Source organism: Thamnophis elegans, chromosome 11, assembly GCF_009769535.1.
Source record: "Thamnophis elegans isolate rThaEle1 chromosome 11, rThaEle1.pri, whole genome shotgun sequence".
Taxonomy (NCBI): domain Eukaryota; kingdom Metazoa; phylum Chordata; class Lepidosauria; order Squamata; family Colubridae; genus Thamnophis; species Thamnophis elegans.
In genome coordinates, this window is record NC_045551.1 from 15,766,394 (window position 1) to 15,787,868 (window position 21,475).

At 41.5% G+C, this 21,475-nt stretch overlaps 1 protein-coding gene across 1 annotated transcript in view; it reads left to right on the top strand.

Moving 5' to 3' along the window:
* LOC116514971 (myomegalin-like) overlaps window positions 1-21,475 on the top strand; it is a 127,797-nt gene that overhangs the window by 70,661 nt on the left and 35,661 nt on the right. Inside the window, 6 exon segments of the mRNA XM_032226830.1 lie at window positions 1,235-1,449; window positions 10,272-10,626; window positions 14,796-14,949; window positions 16,364-16,480; window positions 18,983-19,457; window positions 20,225-20,460. Coding sequence (XP_032082721.1) covers window positions 1,235-1,449; window positions 10,272-10,626; window positions 14,796-14,949; window positions 16,364-16,480; window positions 18,983-19,457; window positions 20,225-20,460 — 1,552 coding nt within the window.

Here is a 21,475-nt window from a genome sequence, read left to right on the forward strand (position 1 = left end):
CTGCTTGTCTTTCCCTTGTGCCGGCAGCTGCCTTCCTCATTTCCCTTTGGATTGCAATGACCAGGCAGGGTCCTCTTTGATAGTGCGAAGGAGAGCGGAAAACAGGGCAGCCAGCACGAGGGCAGGAAGCTGCCTTTTCTCCTTGCCTGCTGCTTGTCTTTCCCTTGTGCCGGCAGCTCCCTTCCTCGTTTTTGGTGTGTGCATTGGGCTGTTTTTTGCTCTTTGGAAGCCTCTGGAGGGCAAAAAACGGCTGAAAATCAGCTGGCCAGCACACGCATGCGTGCTGGAGCTGACAGGGCAATGCCTCATATGCCCTCAGAAATGGCTCCGCGTGCTACCCGTGGCACGCGTACCATAGGTTCGCCATCATAGCTCTAGACTGACTGTGACAAAACCAATAACTAAACCTACTGAGATGTGCTACATGAAATTATCATATCTTCATTAACTCAATAGCCAGGGCATAATGACTCTTTTTATTTCAATTATTGTGTAATTGTTCAGAGAAATTCAGTCTCTTATCAAGTCACCAGGTGTTGTTTAATAGCAAGATTTGATAGAAGTTCAATTGGAACAGTTTGACGTGATTAAACTTGCTTTAATGTGTAATAGTAACAATAACTGATAATTCTCTTGTTTATTTGTTTTTTCCTATGCTTCCTATGGTCTCCACACAGGGGTCATAGCACTAGTCTCAATCTTTGACATGATTTATCTAAACTAACAAAATTTCACCTGGGTTTGCTGTGTTTAACTTATCTTTTAATCCATTTTGTTTTATTTACTTTAGCTTTTATTTTATTTCTTTGGGGTTTTTTTATTATATAAAGCTAGTTAATAACTGAAATAAAACTGACTGACTACAGTTTGTCTCTTAGGCCAATAATGTAGATTACAAAATATTGTTCTAGTCTTTGCTATTTCTTTTAATATTAATTGATGTTTCTCCTCACTATTAAATTATATAGAGTTTTTGTTATTGCATTGAAGACATTTTTACTGCGAGCACTGTGTATTCATATATTTATTTAATACAAAAACAGGGAGCTGGTGGCACTCCCAGATATTTCTGACATACAATATCCAACAACCTCAGATGACAATAGCCAGTAGCTGTAGTTTAGCAAAAACATGGATACCCCCAAATTCCCTATGCCTGATTTACCCATTTGTTTTCAGAAGATTTAAATTATGTCATTAGGAATAACTTTTTTATTATATCTGCACATTCTAGAATTTTAAGGGGGATATCGATGACAATCTGATGAGCCATTCCAGTTATCCTGCTCTACTGACTTTGAAGAGCGAAGGCAACCAGCAAGCGATGCTTCAGTCTCCGAAATCGATGGTTCAGCACGTTTTAGAACAGAAAAAGAAACTGGAAGAAGAGCTACAGGAGTTTAAAGAACAGATTGAGGAAGCTGGGTTCTCTTCCATTTCTCAGCTAAAGTAAGTCAGACTGACCCCAGAAAATATCTGGGCATCCAGCAGACTAAGTTCTTATCAGAGGGCTCAGTATAGAAGTATAAAAACTATTAGGCTTGCCCCAGCTTGGGAAAGAAAGACCCTCAACTCCGTTTAGTTGGAATGATAGGTTCTTTAAGTTAAGGGGTTGCATCAAAAGGAAGGGTAGATATGAATATTCCTATGCAAAAGTTATACTTTCCCCCTTTCCTTGGCCCTCCCTCTTGACCAGTTCATCAATGTCCAATAGCATGCCATTCAGATGTTTTGAGAATGGCTTGGCTGTTTGGTGCAACTCAATGCAGTTTCACATTCCGTTCTGAGGCCAGGTGTCCTTAAAGAAGACTGGTGTATTCTGGGTTTGGCACCTCTGGATTCCATTAAGGCTGTCACCTTCCCTCTTCCCCCTTTTATCTTTACGTTCCCATCACTACTACTCGACATTCCCTTGCCCCTCCCTTGCATTTTATGACAGGATGCCAGCAAAGCATAGAAGCTGCAGATGACACCTGACATTCTGCCTCCCTTTTCAGAGACGTTAATCCTGTGTAGAGAAAAAAACTGGGAAGGGAGAGAAAAGAGAGAGAAAGAGAGAGTAGGCTTAGTTTGTTGGCATTCAATGAGGTTTATATGGGTATCTATCATGGAACTTTCAAAGAAGGTTTGAGGCACTTATGTGCTGAGTGTCTACCCTTCTGTCTCCAAAGAGGGAAGTCTTTCCAAGCTACTAGATACTAGATTTTTTCCTCTGTGTGTGCAAAAATCTAAAATGTCTTTGACTTCAAAGTGTTGCTCTTCTTCAATCAGGGTAGGATCAGGAGGTGGTTTCATGATAGGGCATAAAGGAGAGGGGGTTGATTGTTTTAGTAACCTGCAATGGAATACTGGATGAATGCATCTAAGCATTTTAAGCAGTTCAAGTTGCACTGTTACTGGATTAATAATTTTGCTGACGGGGAAAGAGCCAGTGTACTTTGGACCTAACATCTTTGAAGATTGTCTGAATTGTAGGTACTTAGCAGACAGGTAAACTTGTTACCATCTTTGAATTCTTTTGGCTGGCTGAGAGTGTTTCTTGTTGGCTTGTATTTTATATGACTCTTGTGCTTCTTCAAGTGCTTTCTGAACTACTGACCAGTGTTTTGCAATTGCAAAGGCCATTCCACAAGAGTTGTGCTTTGGGGTGTAACTTGGGGAAATTCAGGGATTCAGGAAAGTCCTGCCCAGAAGCCACTTTAAAAGAGATAAATCCCATGCTGTCGTGTACAGTGTTATTATATGCAGCCTCAGCAAAAGGAAGAAGGTATGTCCAATTATCTTCTTGATATTTTTTTGTATAAAGTTTTTTATTTTTTGTTACAAATTTTAAAACCTCTTTATACAAACAAAGTGTTGTAAAGTGGGTCCTAGAGTCAAGGATTTCCTTAATCTCAAAGTGTTGTTCGTCTTCTATCATGATAGGGAGAGGTGGTGTAGGCGCAGGTGGTCTGAGTTGTGAGATGAATAAACTAATGTGAAATATTGGGTGGACTTGCCTGAGTGTCTTTGGAAGGAGTAATTCTACTTTTACTGGGTTGATAACTCTAGTGATAGGGAAAGGTCCAAGGAAATTTGGCCCTAATTTCTTTGATGGCTGCTATGACTTCAGGAATTTTGTTGATAGGTATACTCTATCTCCAACATGGAAAGGTTTGGGTTCCACTCTTTTCTTGTCAGCTTGAATTTTAAAAGCCTCTCTAGCTTCCTGTAAGGCTAATCTAACTACTGACCATGTGTTTTGTAGCGTGTCTATCCATTCTTTAAGTGAGGGGATAGTGGGTTCTTCTGTAGGTAGTTCAGTCATGGGGCTGAAATCCTGGCCTGTTGCTACTCTAAAAGGGGTGAAACCAGCGCTTGAGTGGACAGCGTTGTTGAAGGCCACTTCCACAAAAGGTAAAAGATCAGTCCTATTGAAAATTAATAAAATATCTTAGATATTGTTCTAGAACTGAGTTCAATTTTTCAGTTTGCCCGTTAGTTTCCACGTGATGACTGGAGCTCAATCTTTGGGTGGTGCCAAGTAAAGTCAAAAATGCCCTCCAAAATTTTGAGGGGAGTTGGACCCCTCTGTCGGAGATGATTTTCTGTGGGGCTCCATGAAGGTGATAAATGTGTATCAGGAATAATTTGGTTAGACTTTTGGCAGTTGGGATCGTTTGACAAGGTACAAAATGTGCCTGTTTTGAAAATAGGTCTGTTACAACCCAAATGACAGTATTCCCTGCACTTTCTGGTAGTTCGACAATAAAGTCCATAGCAACGTCCTTCCAGGGTGCTGAAGGTTCAGTTACCTTCTGTAACAGTCCTGGGATTTTCCCTTGGCGTCGTTTAGCTGCCGCACAAATAGGGCAGCTAACTACATAGCTCTCTATGTCATTTTTATTGATGGCCACCAAAATTGCCTTTTAATTAGGTGTAAAGTTTTCACAAAACCAAAGTGTCCTGCTAGTTTGGAGTCGTGGCACCTTTCCATTAAGTGCAGTCTTTGGCTAGCTGGAACATACAACTTCCCTCCCACCCAAGCTAGGTTATCTTTAATCAGGCAGCTGGATTTATTGCTCAAAAACTATTCATCGGTGGCTAAAGCTTTTTTAAAAGTTTGGGTGGTGTCATTGTCTGTCAGAGTGTCTTGTTTTGCCTGGGATCTGGTGGTTACTTTAGCGGCTAGTTGATTGTCTTGTATCATGGGTTTTTATTACGTCTGGCTTCATACTGTTGTATTGTGGTTTTCTGGATAGTGCATCTGCCAGAAAATCCCCCCCCCCAGGAGATATCTGAGCATAAATTCAAGTAAAAAGTACTGAGCCAATCGTACTTGTTTTTGGGAGAGTTTCCTTGGGGTCTTTAGGGCTTCTAAATTTTTATGCTCTGTCCAGACTTCAAAAGGGATCTCACTCCCCTCTAGGAAATGCCTCCAGGTTAAAAGAGTCCACCGAACTGCATAAGCCTCTTTCTCCCAAATGGCCCAACTTTGCTCGGATTCATTCAATTTTTGGGATGTGTAAAGCGCATGGTTGTAATTGGTCTTGCTCATTTTTCTGAAGCAGGACCATTCCTATTTGCCACATTGCTTGCATCTGCTTGTATGACGAATGGTTTCTCCGTGTCTGGGTGCTTTAGAATTGGCTCTACTGAAAACAGCCGTTTAAGTTTTTCAAATGTAGCTTGGCATTCCATTGTCCAGTTCAAAGGCTGCTTCAGTTTCGGGTTGCCCTCTGCATTCATTTTTAAAAGCTTGGTGATGGGGAGAGCAATCTGGGCGAAAGTGGAGATAAACTGGTGGTAAAAGTTGGCGAATCCCAGGAAGCTTTGCAACTGTTTGCATGTTCTGGGTGGTTCCCAGTCAAGTACCGATTGCACTTTCGAAGGATCCATTTCTATGCCCTGGTGTGAAATGCGGTATCATAAGTAATCAATTTTTTCTTGGTGGAACTCACATTTGGAGAATTTAGCATAATGTTTGGCAAAGCGAAGTTTGTTCAGAACCGCCTGGGCTAGTTTTACATGTTCTGCCTTGGTCTCAGAATATAACAAGATGCCATCTAAATAAACCAAGTAGCCCTTATATAAAGAAGATAGCCATGGGAATGCATGTTTATTCCTGGAGGTGAAATTCCTGAGATCCCACCACCTTGTGGAGGGATGTTTATGATGGCCATGTGGGACGCTTCACTTTAATGCCTAATGGAAGATAGCCATAGGAATGTATGCTTATTCGGCTCTCAGGGCAGTTGATAAAGGAAACATCTTCACACTTGTGTATTGGTTAGAATTTGCATGGGAGGGGGTCACTACTGCTTTAATTCTACCTCCATTGCCTAAGGGGATTCAGATGTTGCTTTGCCTCTAATGGCTTCCATTCTTCTTAATTAAAGATTCCTTTTGAAATAATTTGTTTCAAGAGTCTTCATTTTCTTAAGTTAGGAGAGGAGCCCTTACAGCTTGATAGTAACATTATAAAAAGACTTTTCTATGAAATATTTAAACATTCAGAATTTTTAAATCTGGCAACCTTATGTCAAAAATGGCTAAAATGATATGAATATCTTTGAAACTGATTTTTTTGACATGGATTTCAAGAACTACAAGACAAAACTACATTAATTGTTCAGTGTAGTCTCACTCTAACACTAGCAAAAGGTTTCTCACAGATTCTCAAGCAAATATAAAAACTTGCTGGATTTATGATTATTCCCCCTTATATTGGAAGCTGCTCTGCTAGTGGAAGCAGCTATCTGTTAACATAGGTGCCTTCTAAAATTTTAGCAGGTACTGGTATATATTTTGGAAACAGTAATAGCTGTATTTTAAAGTCATTGTACTAGCTCAGGGGTCCTCAAACTACAGGCCGCAGGCTGGATATTTCCTACTGACCCAATGTATCCAGCCCACAGAGTGGTGGGATTAAGCCCCACACCTTGCCCTACCCATTGCCCCTCCTCTCCAAGCCACTTCCTGCATGGCTGGCTTTTCCCAGTTGATGGGAGGAGGTAGCTCACCTACCGTAAGGCTGTGCCGCCCATATCACCCCTCCTCCAGCCATCACCATTATCTTCCACCATCCAGTCACACTTCCCAGTTTTGCTCATTTCAATGGTTCAACGCTCACTGTACCACTGTTGCCACAAAGGTAAAGCTGAAGAGCACAGGTGGGTAGGGGAGGGGTGATACGCTGGTGCAGCAACATGCTCCCGGGCTAGAGGGTGGGCAGGTGAGAAGCTGCAGCTGGCTCCCTTCATCCCAGAAGCACCAACTTCACAATCTCCCTTCTCTGCTAGTGGCCACCACCTCCTTCACATGGGATTGCCCTGCATCGAGGAGGGAGAGGGAGAAGAGAGCAGTCACTAGCAGAGACGGGAGAGTGTGAGGTTGATGCTTCTGGGATGAGGGGAACCGGAACGCATCTGGGTCTCACCTGGCCTCTCTTCCTCTCGAAGCCACATGTGCTGCCACTGCCATTCCAGAAGCCTGCCTTGGGAGCGAGGGGGAATAAAGAGGCGAGCCAGCAGGCCAAAGGTTCACTTGCTTGCTTTGCTGTCCTTTCTTTGCTCTTGCAAGTTTCACTGCTTTTTCTCTTCCCACTCGGCCCTTCCGATCTTTGAGATTGTGGCCAGGGTGGTGGCGGGTGGACTGACGTACACAGGAGCAAAGCACCTCTGAAATTGCCTTTGCGCAGCACAGCATTCTGCCTTTGTGGTGGTACATTTGCTCTTGCAGCGCCTTGCACAGCACAGTAAAATTTAGCACACTTCAAAATGGGGGAGATGATGGCCAACTCACCCCTGGCAACAGCGGCATCAGTTTGGCATCTTACTCTCGCCTCCTGGATGTCAGTCACTTTTCCTGCAGAGCTTGCAGGCCCTAAGTATTGTGATGTCCCACTGGCCAGCTGGTCTTCAGCTCACCCACCCACCAGCTGGACTAACCCGGAAGCAGTGTGTCCCTGGTTGTGGGCTGGATGTGGGGCCCAAGGTGAAGGGGAGGGTAAGTGGGCAGCCCATGGAAGAGTGCTGTGCTGGAGTGCTCTAGGGCCTCCCAGCCATCTCTGCTTCTGTGAGGCATAAAGAAAGCCATAAAAATCTTCACCCACCTCCTCCTGGGGCTCTGGTCTCAGCACTGATTTGAGCACATCCTCCACAGACCACTAAGAACCCAAGGCTGATGGCACCAAGGCAACCCTTGCTTCATACTGCTTTGGGCTTGGAGCTGTAAGCCACATCCAGGAAGTACTGCAGCAGAGAGGAGCTGCCAAGGTCAACCCTAGCTTTGCTGTCCATTGCAGCTTGGAATCTCAAATACAGCTGAGAATGAACATTGTGTTGTAGCCAGCCCAGATGCTAGATCAGCCCCCTGTGAACTCATCTCTCAAAGAGCCCATCCACTTGCTAATCGCAGAGTTGCCTGGACTCCCAGTGACAGGATGGGGTCCTTCAGACAGTTAGCTTGGCTGCCTATTTAGTAGCTCCAGCCAGTGGCTACAACACAAACATTCATTCTCAGCTGTATTTGAGATTCCTACCTTCCTTACTCGTGAGCACTGTTGGCCAGGAGAGGCAGGGGGAAAGGTGAGGGGGCAGCATAGTCGAGGGCGCAGGAACCAGGCATGAGCAGGCAGATTAGAGGCAGTCAGCAGATTGCTGGCTTGCTCGCTTGGCTAATCACTGCCCTGAGTGTGCAGGCAGCGAATGAAAACAGTGTTGTGACCGCTGCTGCAGCTGCCTACCTCTGTGAATCTAGGAGGCCAAGAATGTGGACCTCCTGAGCCACAGGAAGCAGCTGCCAGCGATGCCGTCAGATGAAGTTGTTGCAAAAGGGGAGGTTCGATCCCCCTCAGGAGCTGCAAAGGATTCGCCGCCACTCTGACACCCGCCAAGCCTCCTCTCACCACAAGTGCTCTCTTCCTCCTCCTTGCCAGAAGCGCTCACATGCCCAGCGGGAAGGGGGAGGCTGGCGACTTTCTGCACCAGCTTTAATAGAGAGGCATCCTTCCCAATCTGGTGTGGCACAGAGGTCCACCTGGCCGATTCCTAGCTGCAATGGACAGCAAAGCTACAGTTGACCGCAGCAGCTTCTCTCCATCACAGTGCTTTCCAGATGCAGCTTACAGCTCTGAGCCTAAGTGGCAGGAGGCAAAAGCTGCCTTGAGTCTTCAAGTTTCAAGTGACAAGAGATGTGTTACTTTTGGGGAGACTGTGGGATTGCCCCGCCACCCTGCTTGCCAGCTGGTCTTCAGCATGTGGCTTGTCAGCCTCCGGATGTCAGATTCTTAGCACCCAGCTCAGGAGTTCCTCCCCCAGGGGACAGACAGAGAGGGGAGGAGGAGGGAAAGAGACAAAACACAAGCACACACAAATACACACACAGAGAGAGACTTGTTGATTGTAAGCTCCTTAGGGCTGAGAATTGCTGCAAAACTCAGTTTCCTGAGGTGGACCACTTAACTCCTAAACAACTTTAAAAAATATCTAGTAAAAAGAAAAGTCAACCAAAAGAGCACCATGCAAGCAAAAGCAAATAAAACACCCCCAGGAGCACACTTTGTTTATTAATTGCATAAATACTGCAGGGGCCCCTTGTATCCCAAATGGTAGCACTTTGAATTGATAGCATCCAAGAGGGGTGTTAAATGCCGTTTTCCATTCATCTCCCTCCCTAATTCTGATACGGGAGTAAGCCTCCCTTAAATCCAGCTTTGAAAAAATTCTCCCTTTCGCGAGGTGTGCTAGCATGTCCTTCATGAGGGGAGAGAGGATACATGTTCTCCATACTGATCGAATTCAAATTTCTACATTCCTATGGCTATCTTCCATTAGACATTAAAGTGAAGTGTCCCACATGGCCATCATAAACATCCCTCCACAAGGTGATGGGATCTCAGGAATCTCAGCTCTAGGAAACCAGTTGTAAAATATCAGTTGTCGCAGGCACTGCCAGTAAATTAACTCCAAGGCCCCCCTTCTCCAAATTGAATGGCAGTATCACTTTTTAGGGATCCGACACAAGCATTGTACATTAGGTTTGTCAAATTTCGTGTTTCTGATCAGATTGCATTTCACAATGCTTCAAGTGTATAATGACTTATTTAGTTATATTAACAGAATAGATATCAGTAAAAATTATACCTTTATAGCAAAAAAAAAGAGTAAGTAATGGGAAATGGAGTGGAGAGGAGTAAGTGGAATCTGAGAAGCTAGCAAAGCAGGCCCAGTCTGTGAAGACCCAGCGGGGCAGGATGGGGTGAGGGAAGCAATTGTGAAGACCTCAGGTGAGCATGAGGTATCTCTGTAGATTGTGGGAGGCCTTGGATGGTTTGCTCCAGCACTAGGCCCCACATACTGTTCCCCAGCCTGAGATACCTCATGTGCATTTAAAGATAAAGACCTGTGCATTTGATTAACAAACGCATTAGGGAAAGCAGGGAGTTTATTTAAGGTGATTCAATCAAACGTATCCCCAGGTTACAAATGTAATTGGCAGGCTCTAGTACATTTGTAACTGGAGGATTATCTGTATAATGAGAGTGAGTGAGGGTATCAGGGAAGTACTGCCTTAGCACCACACAAGTCCTGTGTCATGCCCACCCTGGCCATGACCACCCAGTCACATGACCACCCAGCCATGCCTCCTCAGTCAGTCAGTAAGGCAGAGAACCAATTGTTAAATTATTTGAATCCCACCACTGCACATGACCATCAGGATGCTGCAATGGTCATGTGAAAAATGATTATTAGTAACTTTTTTCAGTGATGTTGTAATTTTGAACAGTCACTAAATGAACTATTATAAAGTTGAGGACTACCTGTATTAGGACATAGGAATTTCAATAGCACAGTGCATATAATAGTTGCCTTATAGGAAATTTACTTGTTTGCAGTCTGGTAGAAATGAATTTTCTTTTTGTTGTTTATTTATTATTTTTCTTTTCCCAACTTATCCACTTTTCAGCGGAGCTTTTCTTTTTAAGTAACTCTTCTCCTTTTTTAAGAAGCATGTAAAGTACATTGCTCAAGGAGATAAAAATAATAATTAAGAACAATAAGCTTATTTCTGCCAGGTTTCTAACTGGTGACATTCTACATGCAGGCAAGGTGTTACTGAACCTTCATTCTTTTTAACTTAAAGCAATCTTCAAACTGATGGAGTCTCAGAATACTTTTTCTGTCATTAGTGGGGGAGCGATAACTGAAGAAGTGTGTATAGGCTGAATAACCACCAGGTGGGTGTTAAATAATGTTTCATTCTGAATGTTAATCTCTGTGTTTCAACAGGAAGGCCCTGCTTAGTCTATGTCTAGAGAATGCAGAACTCAAGGAACAAATTGGAGAAGCAAAGTTGTCAGAAGTTTGGGAGAAAGAGGATGAAAATGAAGATAAAGAGGATTTGAGGTGGGGTATCAAGAAACTGCAAGAGAAACTGCACACTTCAGAGAATGTGATTGGCCTCCGTAAAGAACAATTGACTCTAAAAAACCAAGGATGCAAAGGCGCCATCATTCACCAGATGACAGCTAACACAGCTCTGATAAATGAGCAAGAGCAGTGCACTTGCCAAGCTGTCTGTGACCATTCACCATTGTTGCACTGCCTACCCAATAAAATTATGGGCAACCCAGAAGAAATCAAGGTATGATCGGAGTTTGAAGAAATTGATTAAACCAACACCTGCCACTATTAATTAGTAATGCCTATTCACCTATGAGTCATACTACCCTTTGGTCATCTATACATAGGGCTAAAAGTAATAAGCAAAAATAATAGTTCTATACTAAAGGAGCCTTTCTCAGAATGCTGCATTGTCTATTTAATGCAACCACATGGGATGGTCATAGAACACAAATTTATAAATTTGTAACTAGGGCTGTATTTTTCAGCCCTAGACATAGTATTTGCAGAGTCCTTGGGGGAAATATTTTGGAGGGGGAAGCATATTTCCTTATTGGAACCACTCATCAAACAAAGAAGCAGGACAAAAAAGCTACCTGGTCCCCTTACAGTGGATTCAAAGCATCCCTAACCTTGTCTTTTCCTGCAAGAGATGGATCATGTACCAATAGCTTTGCCCTCCCCAATTTCTTGTTTTGAATTTCCTGTCCATATGTAATTGGATTTATTTTTTTTGCTTGGAACCAAAGGTATCCAGGCTCAGATTTCCCCTTCTTCTGTCCTGGACAGGACAGTTTTCTTCCAGATAAATAATTGATGGATAATTAGTTACGAATAAGGAGATGTCTCTTTCAATAATAGAAATTAAAACTATTTTATTTTAACAAGAAAAGAAGTAAAAATATACAGATAAAATTGGGATAAGAAAATGAAGAGGGAAAACCAAGAAATGATATTACAAAAGTTTTTCTTTTGTATTGTTGCTGAACGTATTTCAAAAGAAGGAAAAAATGAAGGGGCATAAAAGTGCATTTCTCACATTTTTCTTAGAACAATTAGCTGAACTCTGCCTTGTTTATCATTATTTTAGGTAGTAATTTATCAAATCCAAAACACAATAAGCAAAATTTGCAATCTTTATATTTTGGTCTGTAAGTTCAAAAAACAGAGGTGAATTTCTCAAATGAAGCTACCCAGGGAAACAGAACCTTTATAACTGGCGTTATATTTTGGAAAATATAGCTGATGTGAAAATGCTACATTTATATAATGTATGTTTAGTTTAGTTTAGTTTAGTTTATTGGTTTTGTATGCCGCCCACTCCCGGAGGACTCCGGGCGGCTTACAATAAGAAGGGGAGGGGGGATAAATAAGACAAAACAACAATTTAAAATACAACAACATACACAATTAAAGTGGGGCTGGATACTTCAACAGCCCCAGGCCTGCCGGAGCAGCCAGGACTTAGTAGCTTTACGGAAGGCCGGTAGGGTGGTAAGGGTCTGGATCTCAACGGGGAGGTCATTCCAGAGGGCCGGAGCCGCAACAGAGAAGGCCCTCCCCCGGGGGGTCGCCAGCCGGCATTGGCTGGCGGATGGAATCCGGAGAAGGCCAAGTCTGTGCGATCGAATCGGTCTTTGGGAGGTAATTGGCAGGAGGCGGTCTCTCAGGTAACCAGGTCCAATGCCATGCAGGGCTTTAAAAGTAACGACTAGCACCTTGAAGCGTGTCCGGAGACCAATAGAAAGCCAGTGCAGCTCGCAGAGGATAGGTGTAACGTGGCTGTACCTAGGTGCACCCACAATCGCTCGCGCGGCTGCATTCTGGACTAACTGAAGTCTTCTGAAGTATGTCTGTATGTATGATGTTTGCAATTCATAGCACTTGTTTCTTAATCAAACTAATAATATTTCATAACTGGAAATAGTTCTTGAAATCCACTGTATTAATGAACCCTTATTATTTTTATTAATCAATGTGCTCATTCAATAATAGGGGGTTATAAAAATTAACCCATATCTACAAACCATTTGAAAGAAAAATCTGTTTTTTGTTTAAGTAATGGTTAAATAACTATAAACAGGCAGGTGCAAAAGTAATCCTCAGGGGAAGACAAAGAATATTTCACAAGTTTTAGATCTATGACGTAAAAGGTACATGAGACAGAAATTATGCTTGCGGAATGGCTGGGAATGGGATTGTTCAAGTACTTTATATAAATATAAATAGTCCTTGACTTACAACCATTTGCTTAGCAACTGTTCAAAGTTATAGTGGTGCTGAAAAAAGTGATTTAAGATTGGTCTTTGCATTTATGACCATTGCAGAATCCCTCCAGTCGTGTGCTCAAAATTCAGGCACTTGGCAAGCAGCATGTATTTACGATGATTGCAGTGTCCTGGGGTCAAATGATTGCCATTTGCGACCTCTTCAACTGGCTTCTAACAAGCAAAGTTAGTGTAGGAAACTGGTTCACTTAACAACCATAACAGTTTGCTTAACAACTGTGACAAAACTGATCATAAAATTGGGTACAACTCATTTAATGACTGCCTCACTTAGCAACAGAAGTTCTGATCCTAATTGTGGTTGTTAGTTGAGGAATACCTGTTCAATTTTAATAGGTTGTAGTAATGGGATATGGTTGGTACAAGTAAAGAAAGATGTGTAGATCTTTGATAACTGACTCAAGGAGGTGGATTAAGTTAGTTTAAATCAGATTTAAGCCCAACCAACTTGGAGTCAGAGGTTCTCAAGCAATTTCATTTTGCATAAAAATGTTGGAGGTGAGGCGAACAGCCGGGAGACCAGGTGAGCGGCTGGGCAAGGTGAGGGGCTGCGCAAGGCTAGGCCCCTTTGATGTGAGTGACTTGAGTTGGCCATGCCCACCCAGTCACATGACCACTCAACCATGCCTACTCAGCCGGTCATTAGGGCAGAGAACAGGTTGTTAAATTATTTGAATCCCACCACTGGTTATAACCAGCGCCTTGAATCAGACCCAGAAGCAAAGTGGCACCCAATGGAGGTCAGGCAGCTGATGTGTTACATTTGAATTCTTGGTTGCTCAAGATTTGTAGAGGCTGAAGTTTCCAAGTACTTTTTAAGCATAGCTCCATGTAAACTTTTTAACACATAGTACAAATCTTGATAGAATAAAATATCAGGCATATACAGAAGTTGGCCTGGCATCAGGATTATAAATCAACATTTTGATCTTCTCGAAGCTCTTTGCTGTTGTGATCTCATAGGAAAGTACATGGCCAACATTTTTCACACTACTGGGGCTTTTAAATGGGGATTTAGGGTTAAGATGAGTGTATGACTTTAATGGAGATTTCTTTTGATTTAATATGGATGGGGCTGGGAATTGGAGGCTTCCCCAAAGCAATCTCCTCCCAATCCCCTACCCCTTAAAACTATCCCTAAAATCAAAGTACCAGCTGTATCTTTGCTAGTCAAATTCTAGACAGGGGATTCCAACTGTACAGCATACATTATCCATCTGTCAGGCTCGTCCCAACTCAGATGTGTAGGATAAAAAGACCCTCAACTCCATTTCTTGAAGTGAAACATTCATTTACTAAAATCAAGTGGTTGCAGAGAAAGCAAAGCTGGGTCTAAGTATTCCTGCTCAAAGGTTGCAATTTTCCCTTTCCACCTGGGCCTCCTCTCTTGACCAGTCCATTCATGTCCAATAGCATCTGTTTTTGATGTTTTGGGAAAAGCTTTCCAGGTTGGCACCTCTGATGTAGTTTTGCATACCATTCTCAGACTTCCTCCTTGATCAGCTGGTTTAGTCCAGATTGACATCTCTGGTTCCTGTCACTCTGTCACCCCCTTCCCCTTTTCCTGCTCATTCCCATACCCATTCCTTACTTCCCCAATTGCCTACCCCCCTCCCTTGCCTTTTATGGTAGGATGCCAGTGAAGCAAAAGATGCTAAATATGGCAGGCCTGACACCAGTGGTGTGTTGCAGGCGGTACGAACCAGTATGGGCATACTAGTGCCTGCCGTGAGCACCAGGTACCATTCTGGTACGGTGCTCCGGAGGGCCCACCCACCTGCCGAGCTCCTTACCTGTATTTGAGCTCTTCGGCGTTTCCGCTTCCGTGCACGGATAGCAGAGGGCCTGCGCAACGCTCCCCCGAGCAGCTGGAGCATTGCGGAGGCATCCTGGAGGCATCCTGGAGGTAAGGACATATGTGCCTGCTGCGCATGTGTGCATGCGTGCTACGTGCGTGCATGTGGGGAACACTGGGCCCCGTTGCACCATACGAGTTGTAACGGGATCCGGAACCCACCACTGCCTGACATCATCTATCTTCTGGGTCAAGTAATATAAATCCCACCCTCATCTATCATGCCATTTCTTCTAATGGTTGAAGCGCTCATGTTTCTTCTTGCAGGCTGAAGGAGGCAGAGTATCAAGTAGTTTTGGCCAGAAGTCTGAACAATCCCAATGGAGTCAACAGTGTCACAAAATACAAGACACACACTTGGTGTCAGAAGCCACCATCCAGCCACAGATAGCCCAGCTCAAACAATACAAAGCCCTACTCGGTGAGTAATATTACCATCTAAAGTGATAAGCTGCATAGTTCTTCAATATTTTAATTACTTGGATGAAAATATGAAGGGAATGTGTACTCACTTGTACAGTATGTATACATGACATAAATTTGGGCTAAATAGTTAATACCTGGAAGAGACAAATGCAAATAAAAACAATCTTGAGAACTGGGCCAAAAATAACAGAATGAATGACATTTAACAGAGACAAACTGCAAAGTATTTGTACTGTTTTGCTGGATTTTGGAGAGGGGTGTTATTTATTTTTTAATATTTTAATTTTGTTTTTGTTTTAGCTGGTAAGTCCCTCCTTAAACCAAAGGAATTTGTTGTTGAGTTGAAGGACTTTCAAAGTGGGTGTCCATGAAAAAGCCTCCTTGACAGCTTCACATCCAGATATTCCACATTTTTAGTAAAGGTTAAAAGAAACCTAGAAAATGCAGGATTGTGACAGAAATAAAATCTTGTGTTGAAATAGATAAAAAAGCTTTACAAAAGAAGCTCCAGAAGAGTGAATGAAATTAAAAATAAAACCAGTGAAATTATTTGAGAGAGAAATCAAAATAAGAGAATGCTGAAAGGCATAGTTTAGCAATTTGTATGGAAATAATACCAATATATTAGAGAAAATTGAAATCAATATTAGTTAATTGTGTCCAAATAATAATAATTAATGCCATGAGAGAGGTTTTTTTTTTTTTAACATTCTATTGTGACTGATAAATGAATGAGCTATTTTCCTGTTTGGGAGTAGACAGAACATGATATTCCAGTTAGGAATGTCTGAAAATTATCAAAAATTATATAATTAGATTCAATCCAAGTTTTAAAAAATGATGAGTCTGGATGAGATAAATGTGAAATGTACTTGTTTCATTTTAAACATAATGTGCAATGTAGCCAAATAATTTCTAAACTTCAAAAAACCCAGTGCTTGCACAGCAATGTTTCAAGATAACATTCCTCCTTTCTGTAGAACTTTCTGGAATGGCAATTGATTACATAACAGTGTGCCTTCATAATAGTTTAAACAAAGCTGAAAAAAATAGATCAACCACTCATACATATAAACATTTCCCATAAAAAGTCCATCTGTGCAGTTTCTTTGTTGAACAGGCAGATACCGTGTTAGCTAATGGTTCTATCACGGATATCTTTTTGGATAATCTCACCAAATTTGTTATGATATTTTTAGTGGATTTTTAATGTACTTAATCATAAGTATATGCACATGGAGTCCTCCAAACCTCATTGAACAACTACTGGCTTTTCCTGGAGTTTCCTACTACAGTAAGTTTTAAACCAAACTATTAGTGTGCATGCCATATAATTTGCAGTATCTTGTGAAGATCTGGATTTCTGGCAGAAGATCAATGGAAAGTAACTGAAACATTTCTTGTGACAGGTGAATCTATGGTACAGCAGAATAACAAGCAGATGCAGGTGGATATTCAAGACTTGGGCTACGAAACCTGTGGGAGAAGTGAAAATGAGGCTGAAAGGGATGAGGCTACAAGCCCTGGTACTGTAAGATGTTATTCTGGCTGCCATCTTTTTTAAAAAATTTTTTTTTGTTTATAGAAACATAACATCTTCTTACACGGGAAAAGACCCGAATACAACAAGCCCCGAATACATATACATATACATATACATATACATATACATATACATATACATATACATATACATATACATATACATATACATATACATATACATATACATATACATATACATATAATATACATATACATATACATATACATATACATATACATACATACATACATACATACATACATACATACATACATATATATATATATATATATATATATATATATATATATATTCTATAAATATTGGTGGGGGTGTGTGGAGTGCTGGCTTTGTTGCTGTAAGCGGGTTGGTTGGCTGTGTTGTTATATCTTGATCAGTTGATGGAGTTGATGTATGCAGATTAGTCGGCTGTTTCGTAACATCATGAGCTCTAGTGTAGTGATATCCTGAGTTCTGTGCTGCAACATCCTGGGAAGTTGGCTGCGTTGTAACATCCTGAGCCTTTGCGTTGAGTTCTATGATGTAATGTCCTGAGCAGATGGCTGTGATATAACTTCCCGGGCTTTGGTTTGGCTCCGAGTTTGCGGTCTGGCCATGTGTTCATGCCATGTCAGTTTGCCTTGTGTGGTGGTCACACAAGGCACCCCCCTTGTGGGGGGTGCAGCAAACCAAAGCCCGGGATGTTACATCACAGCCATCTGCTCAGGATATTACATCACAGAACTCAGAAGGTTACAACGCAAAGGCTCAGGATGTTACAATGCAACTCAGGATGTCATCACACAGCCCATTACCCAGGTCGTTACAACACAAAAGACTAATGGGCACACAGCTAGTACCTAAGCCACACAGGATGTTATGAAACAGCTGACTAATCTGCATACATCAACTCCATCAACTAATCAAGATGTAACAACACAGCCAACCAACCCGCTTACAGCAACATAGCCAATATTTATAGAAAGACGGCAGTTCCAATCACACTTTGCTCGCACAAGCACGAAGCCGAAGGCACCAGCCTGACTATGGCAAGTGGGAGCTCGTTGAAACGTCACCAAGATACTCTCAATCTCGATTTAATTAACCAATTAAGATGATTGACAGTATTTCAGAGACCCGAATACTCCAAGACCTGCATACCTGTACCCGTGAAAATCTACAAACACACACACACACACACACTCACACACACACACACATATATTTCATATATCTTTTCTATCAGTTCTATATATAACATCCTTTATATACGTTTAAATCATCTTATATCATTTTATTTCCTATCATTATTGACTACAGTCTATTTTGTATTTCCACTTTTTATTCATTTTCTGGTTTCATAATTGTTTTTTAATTTCTTGATCTTTCTTCTTTTCCTTATTGCTTTCCTACTTTTTTCCCTCTTTCCTCTAGCCAATTATACCATAAGTCCCATATTGAATAATATTCGAATTCTTCTTTATCTTTTAATTCTTTCGCAAGCCTATCCATCTTGGCGCATTCCAGTATTTTTTTTATTACATTTTCTTCCATTGGTGTGTATTTATTTTTCCAATTCTGCGCAAATGAAATTCTTGCTGCCGTGATTATGTAGAATTAGATATTTGATACTTTTCTCATAATTTCCCTTTATAATTCCTAGGAGAAATAATTCCGTTTTTGGTTCTATTTGGTGTGCAGTGATCTCTTCCAGCCAGTATTTTATTTTTATCCAATTTTTTTTTTTTGCCGATGTGCACATCCGCCACATAGGATTATACGTTCTGTGTTGTTGATTGCATTTCCAACAAGTTGGTGAGCATTCCGGGAACATTCTCGCAATTCTCGCCGGTGGAAGATGCCATCTGTAAAACATCTTATATACGTTCTCTCTGTATGCTGTTGCCATCGTTAATTTATAGATTGTTTCCAAAGTTTTTCCCATTCTGTCAATTTTATAGTATATCTGAAATTTGTCACCCATGTTATCATAGTTTCTTTCATGACTTCTTCTTTCATTTTTAATCTTAATAAGTAATGATACTTTTTTTTTTCAATTTCTCTTCGATTCCCTGTAGAATTTTACCTAGTTCTTGTGGCTCCTTATAAAATCCATCTCTTTCTCTATCTTTTTTGTACCTCGCCTGTATTTGTAGGTATGGCCACCAGTCTATATCTATTCCCTCATCTTTCACTTCTTGTCTGGCTGCCATCCTTAATGCTTTCAATTGTTTGACTTATAAAGGACTCCTAAACAATTTTGAGCAAAGATTTCTTAACATAAGAAGGTATAGAAAACAGAATATTTCAAAGTTCCATTTTGGTCATCATTGTACATGCAAATTGTAGATATTTATAAGCAAAAAAAAAAGATGTATTCCAAAATTGGAATTTGCAATTTACCTGGAAGAAAAGCTTGTTTATTTATTTAGTCCTAATTCTTAGTCTTTTTGTTGCTGTTGTTTTGTTTTGTTTTACTCAGGATGCAGAGTTCATGATGAGCAACTAAAGTTTTGGAAGAAATCAGTGGAAGCCCCTCAAAACAGACTGATGAAACAGGAAACATTCCTGGGTGTCAGTCAAAATGATGAGGCCGCAGTTCTCCGCCAGCATATTCAGGTTCTCCAGATGCAGTTGCAAAGTTCCCACAAAGTTATCCAAAACTTACAAAATTGTGTGCGCTCTATATCCACTACCAGTGACTATGGTTCTATGGGAGATCAGCCACTCAAATTGAGGCAAGGCTATACTCTGGGCAATTCTTCTTCCCACAGTATGACTGATGAAGATGAAGGCTGGCAATCTGATAGCGTTGGAACTTTCTGCCCACCAAGTCTCCAGTCCAATAAAGATTTGGCCAGCCTTATACAGAGAGTAACCCTGCTGGAAGCTCATATGAATGAGACCAAGCCAAAGGAATTTTTGACAGAGGAATTGAAATGTACAGCCTCCTTGGGGTAGGACATTACAAGATGCAGGGATAAATATTATCAGTTAAGTCTGACAAAGGGTTGGTATCGCTTTCTGCAACATCACAATGGGCAATAAAGTATCTACTTCAAGAGGTTGGCTTTTACCTATTCAAGCGGATGGTATAATCACACTAAACTTCACTGGGCAGTTTATGCCTCTACAGCACAACTCTAACTTCCTTTCTTCTGGTAACACCAAATAACCATGAGCCGAGGTGGCGCAGTGGTTAAATGCAGCACTGCAGGCTATTTCAGCTGACTGCAGTTCTGCAGTTCGGCTGTTCAAATCTCACCGGCTCAGGGTTGACTCAGCCTTCCATCCTTCCGAGGTGGGTAAAATGAGGACCCGGATTGTTGTTGGGGGCAATATGCTGACTCTGTAAACCGCTTAGAGAGGGCTGAAAGCCCTATGAAGCGGTATATAAATCTAACTGCTATTGCTATTGCTAAGAATAGTTCTCTGCATGAGAACTACTGCAAGATAAATACTAGATAAAATTAATTTAAAACACTATGTTCTGTAATATATGAATCATTTCTGAATTACCCCCTCTCCTGTTAAGATTTTGTAAACTCACTCCAGAATGTGAAAGTGGATTCAGCTCTTTATGATGAATGTATAAGATACTTCAAGTATGGATGTCCTTCTGGTGAATGGGGCAAAGTGCACAGAAAAAAACCTTGTTTCTTACTTGTCCTTAAGTTGGATCTCTTAATAACTTTTGCTAATTGTTTGTTCTCTTTTCCCTAAGGAAATATGACTCGTTAGTCCAAGCTCAAGCTCGAGAGCTCTCCCATCTGCGCCAGCTAATACGAGAGGGACAAAGGGTGTGTCATATGCTAAAGAAATACTTCAAGGACACCATCAAATCCTTCGAAGAGCTTCTACGAAGCACTGATATTGATTACTATTTGGGACAGAGCTTTCGTGAGCAACTTGCAGAAGGGAACCAGTTAGCAGACCAGCTGGCCAGAAAACTGAATCAAGGTGAGTTCAATAGGCACTTGCAAAGTTTAAATTAGAAGCTTTATTATGGGGTATTCAAAATAGATTTCCTATAGCTTTCTTTCACCAGTACTTCTGCATTATAGCATAAAGGGGCTGTTCCAAAAAGATGTACATCTTTTTTTTTTTTGAGTAATATTTTTTATTTTTTCATTTTCATACACTCACATGTAGACTGTGCATAGCCAACACCATACAGTATTAAACAATAATTGCAGCAATTCCTCTTGTCAACAATACCCCAGAAAATAGAAACCCAATATACTTCTTCCACTCTCCATACACCTCTTTCTTCCACCACCCTCCAACTTTCTATCTTCCCTCCATCATCCCCCTCTACCCTACTTACCCTCCCACTCTACCACTCCTCTCTCCAGATCCACTCCCCCCTTCTTTCTCCCCTTCCCTCCCACCCTCTCTCCCATCCCTCTCTGCCCATCTTTCTTCTTTCCCACTCCTCCTCCCCTTGGTGTATTTCCACTATATGTCAATGTACTTGGCTTATCCTATTTTTAAAGAGAGATTAAAGAAAAACAGTATACATGTGAAGTCACATTACATTGAGATCTAACACATCGTGTCTAACCTAATATATATCCCTCCCTCCCCCCACCCGACCCCCGACCTCCTCCCCCCCCCCCAGCTTCCCAGAACCCGTACAGGGTATAGATTTTTAACAAACACAGTCTAAAATATATTGAGGGGAAAAAAAGAAATAAAAAAAAGTTAATAACATCTTATACAAGGGTTGGTTGCTGCCGGCACTGCTGCCGGTTCAATGCCTCAAATTTTTTTGCAACCTAACAATGTGGGAGAGGGTTGCTACCCTATTATTTCATTAGGTTAAGCCTACCAAGTGCATGTCCATAGCAGCTAATGGAACCAGAGTCAAAGCAGACCTACAGTTAGGCTTTACAAGGCCATAGTATGTCCAACATAGATTATGGAGAAATCTATAGAATCATGGGCACAATATATGAGTAGCTTAAAATTTAAC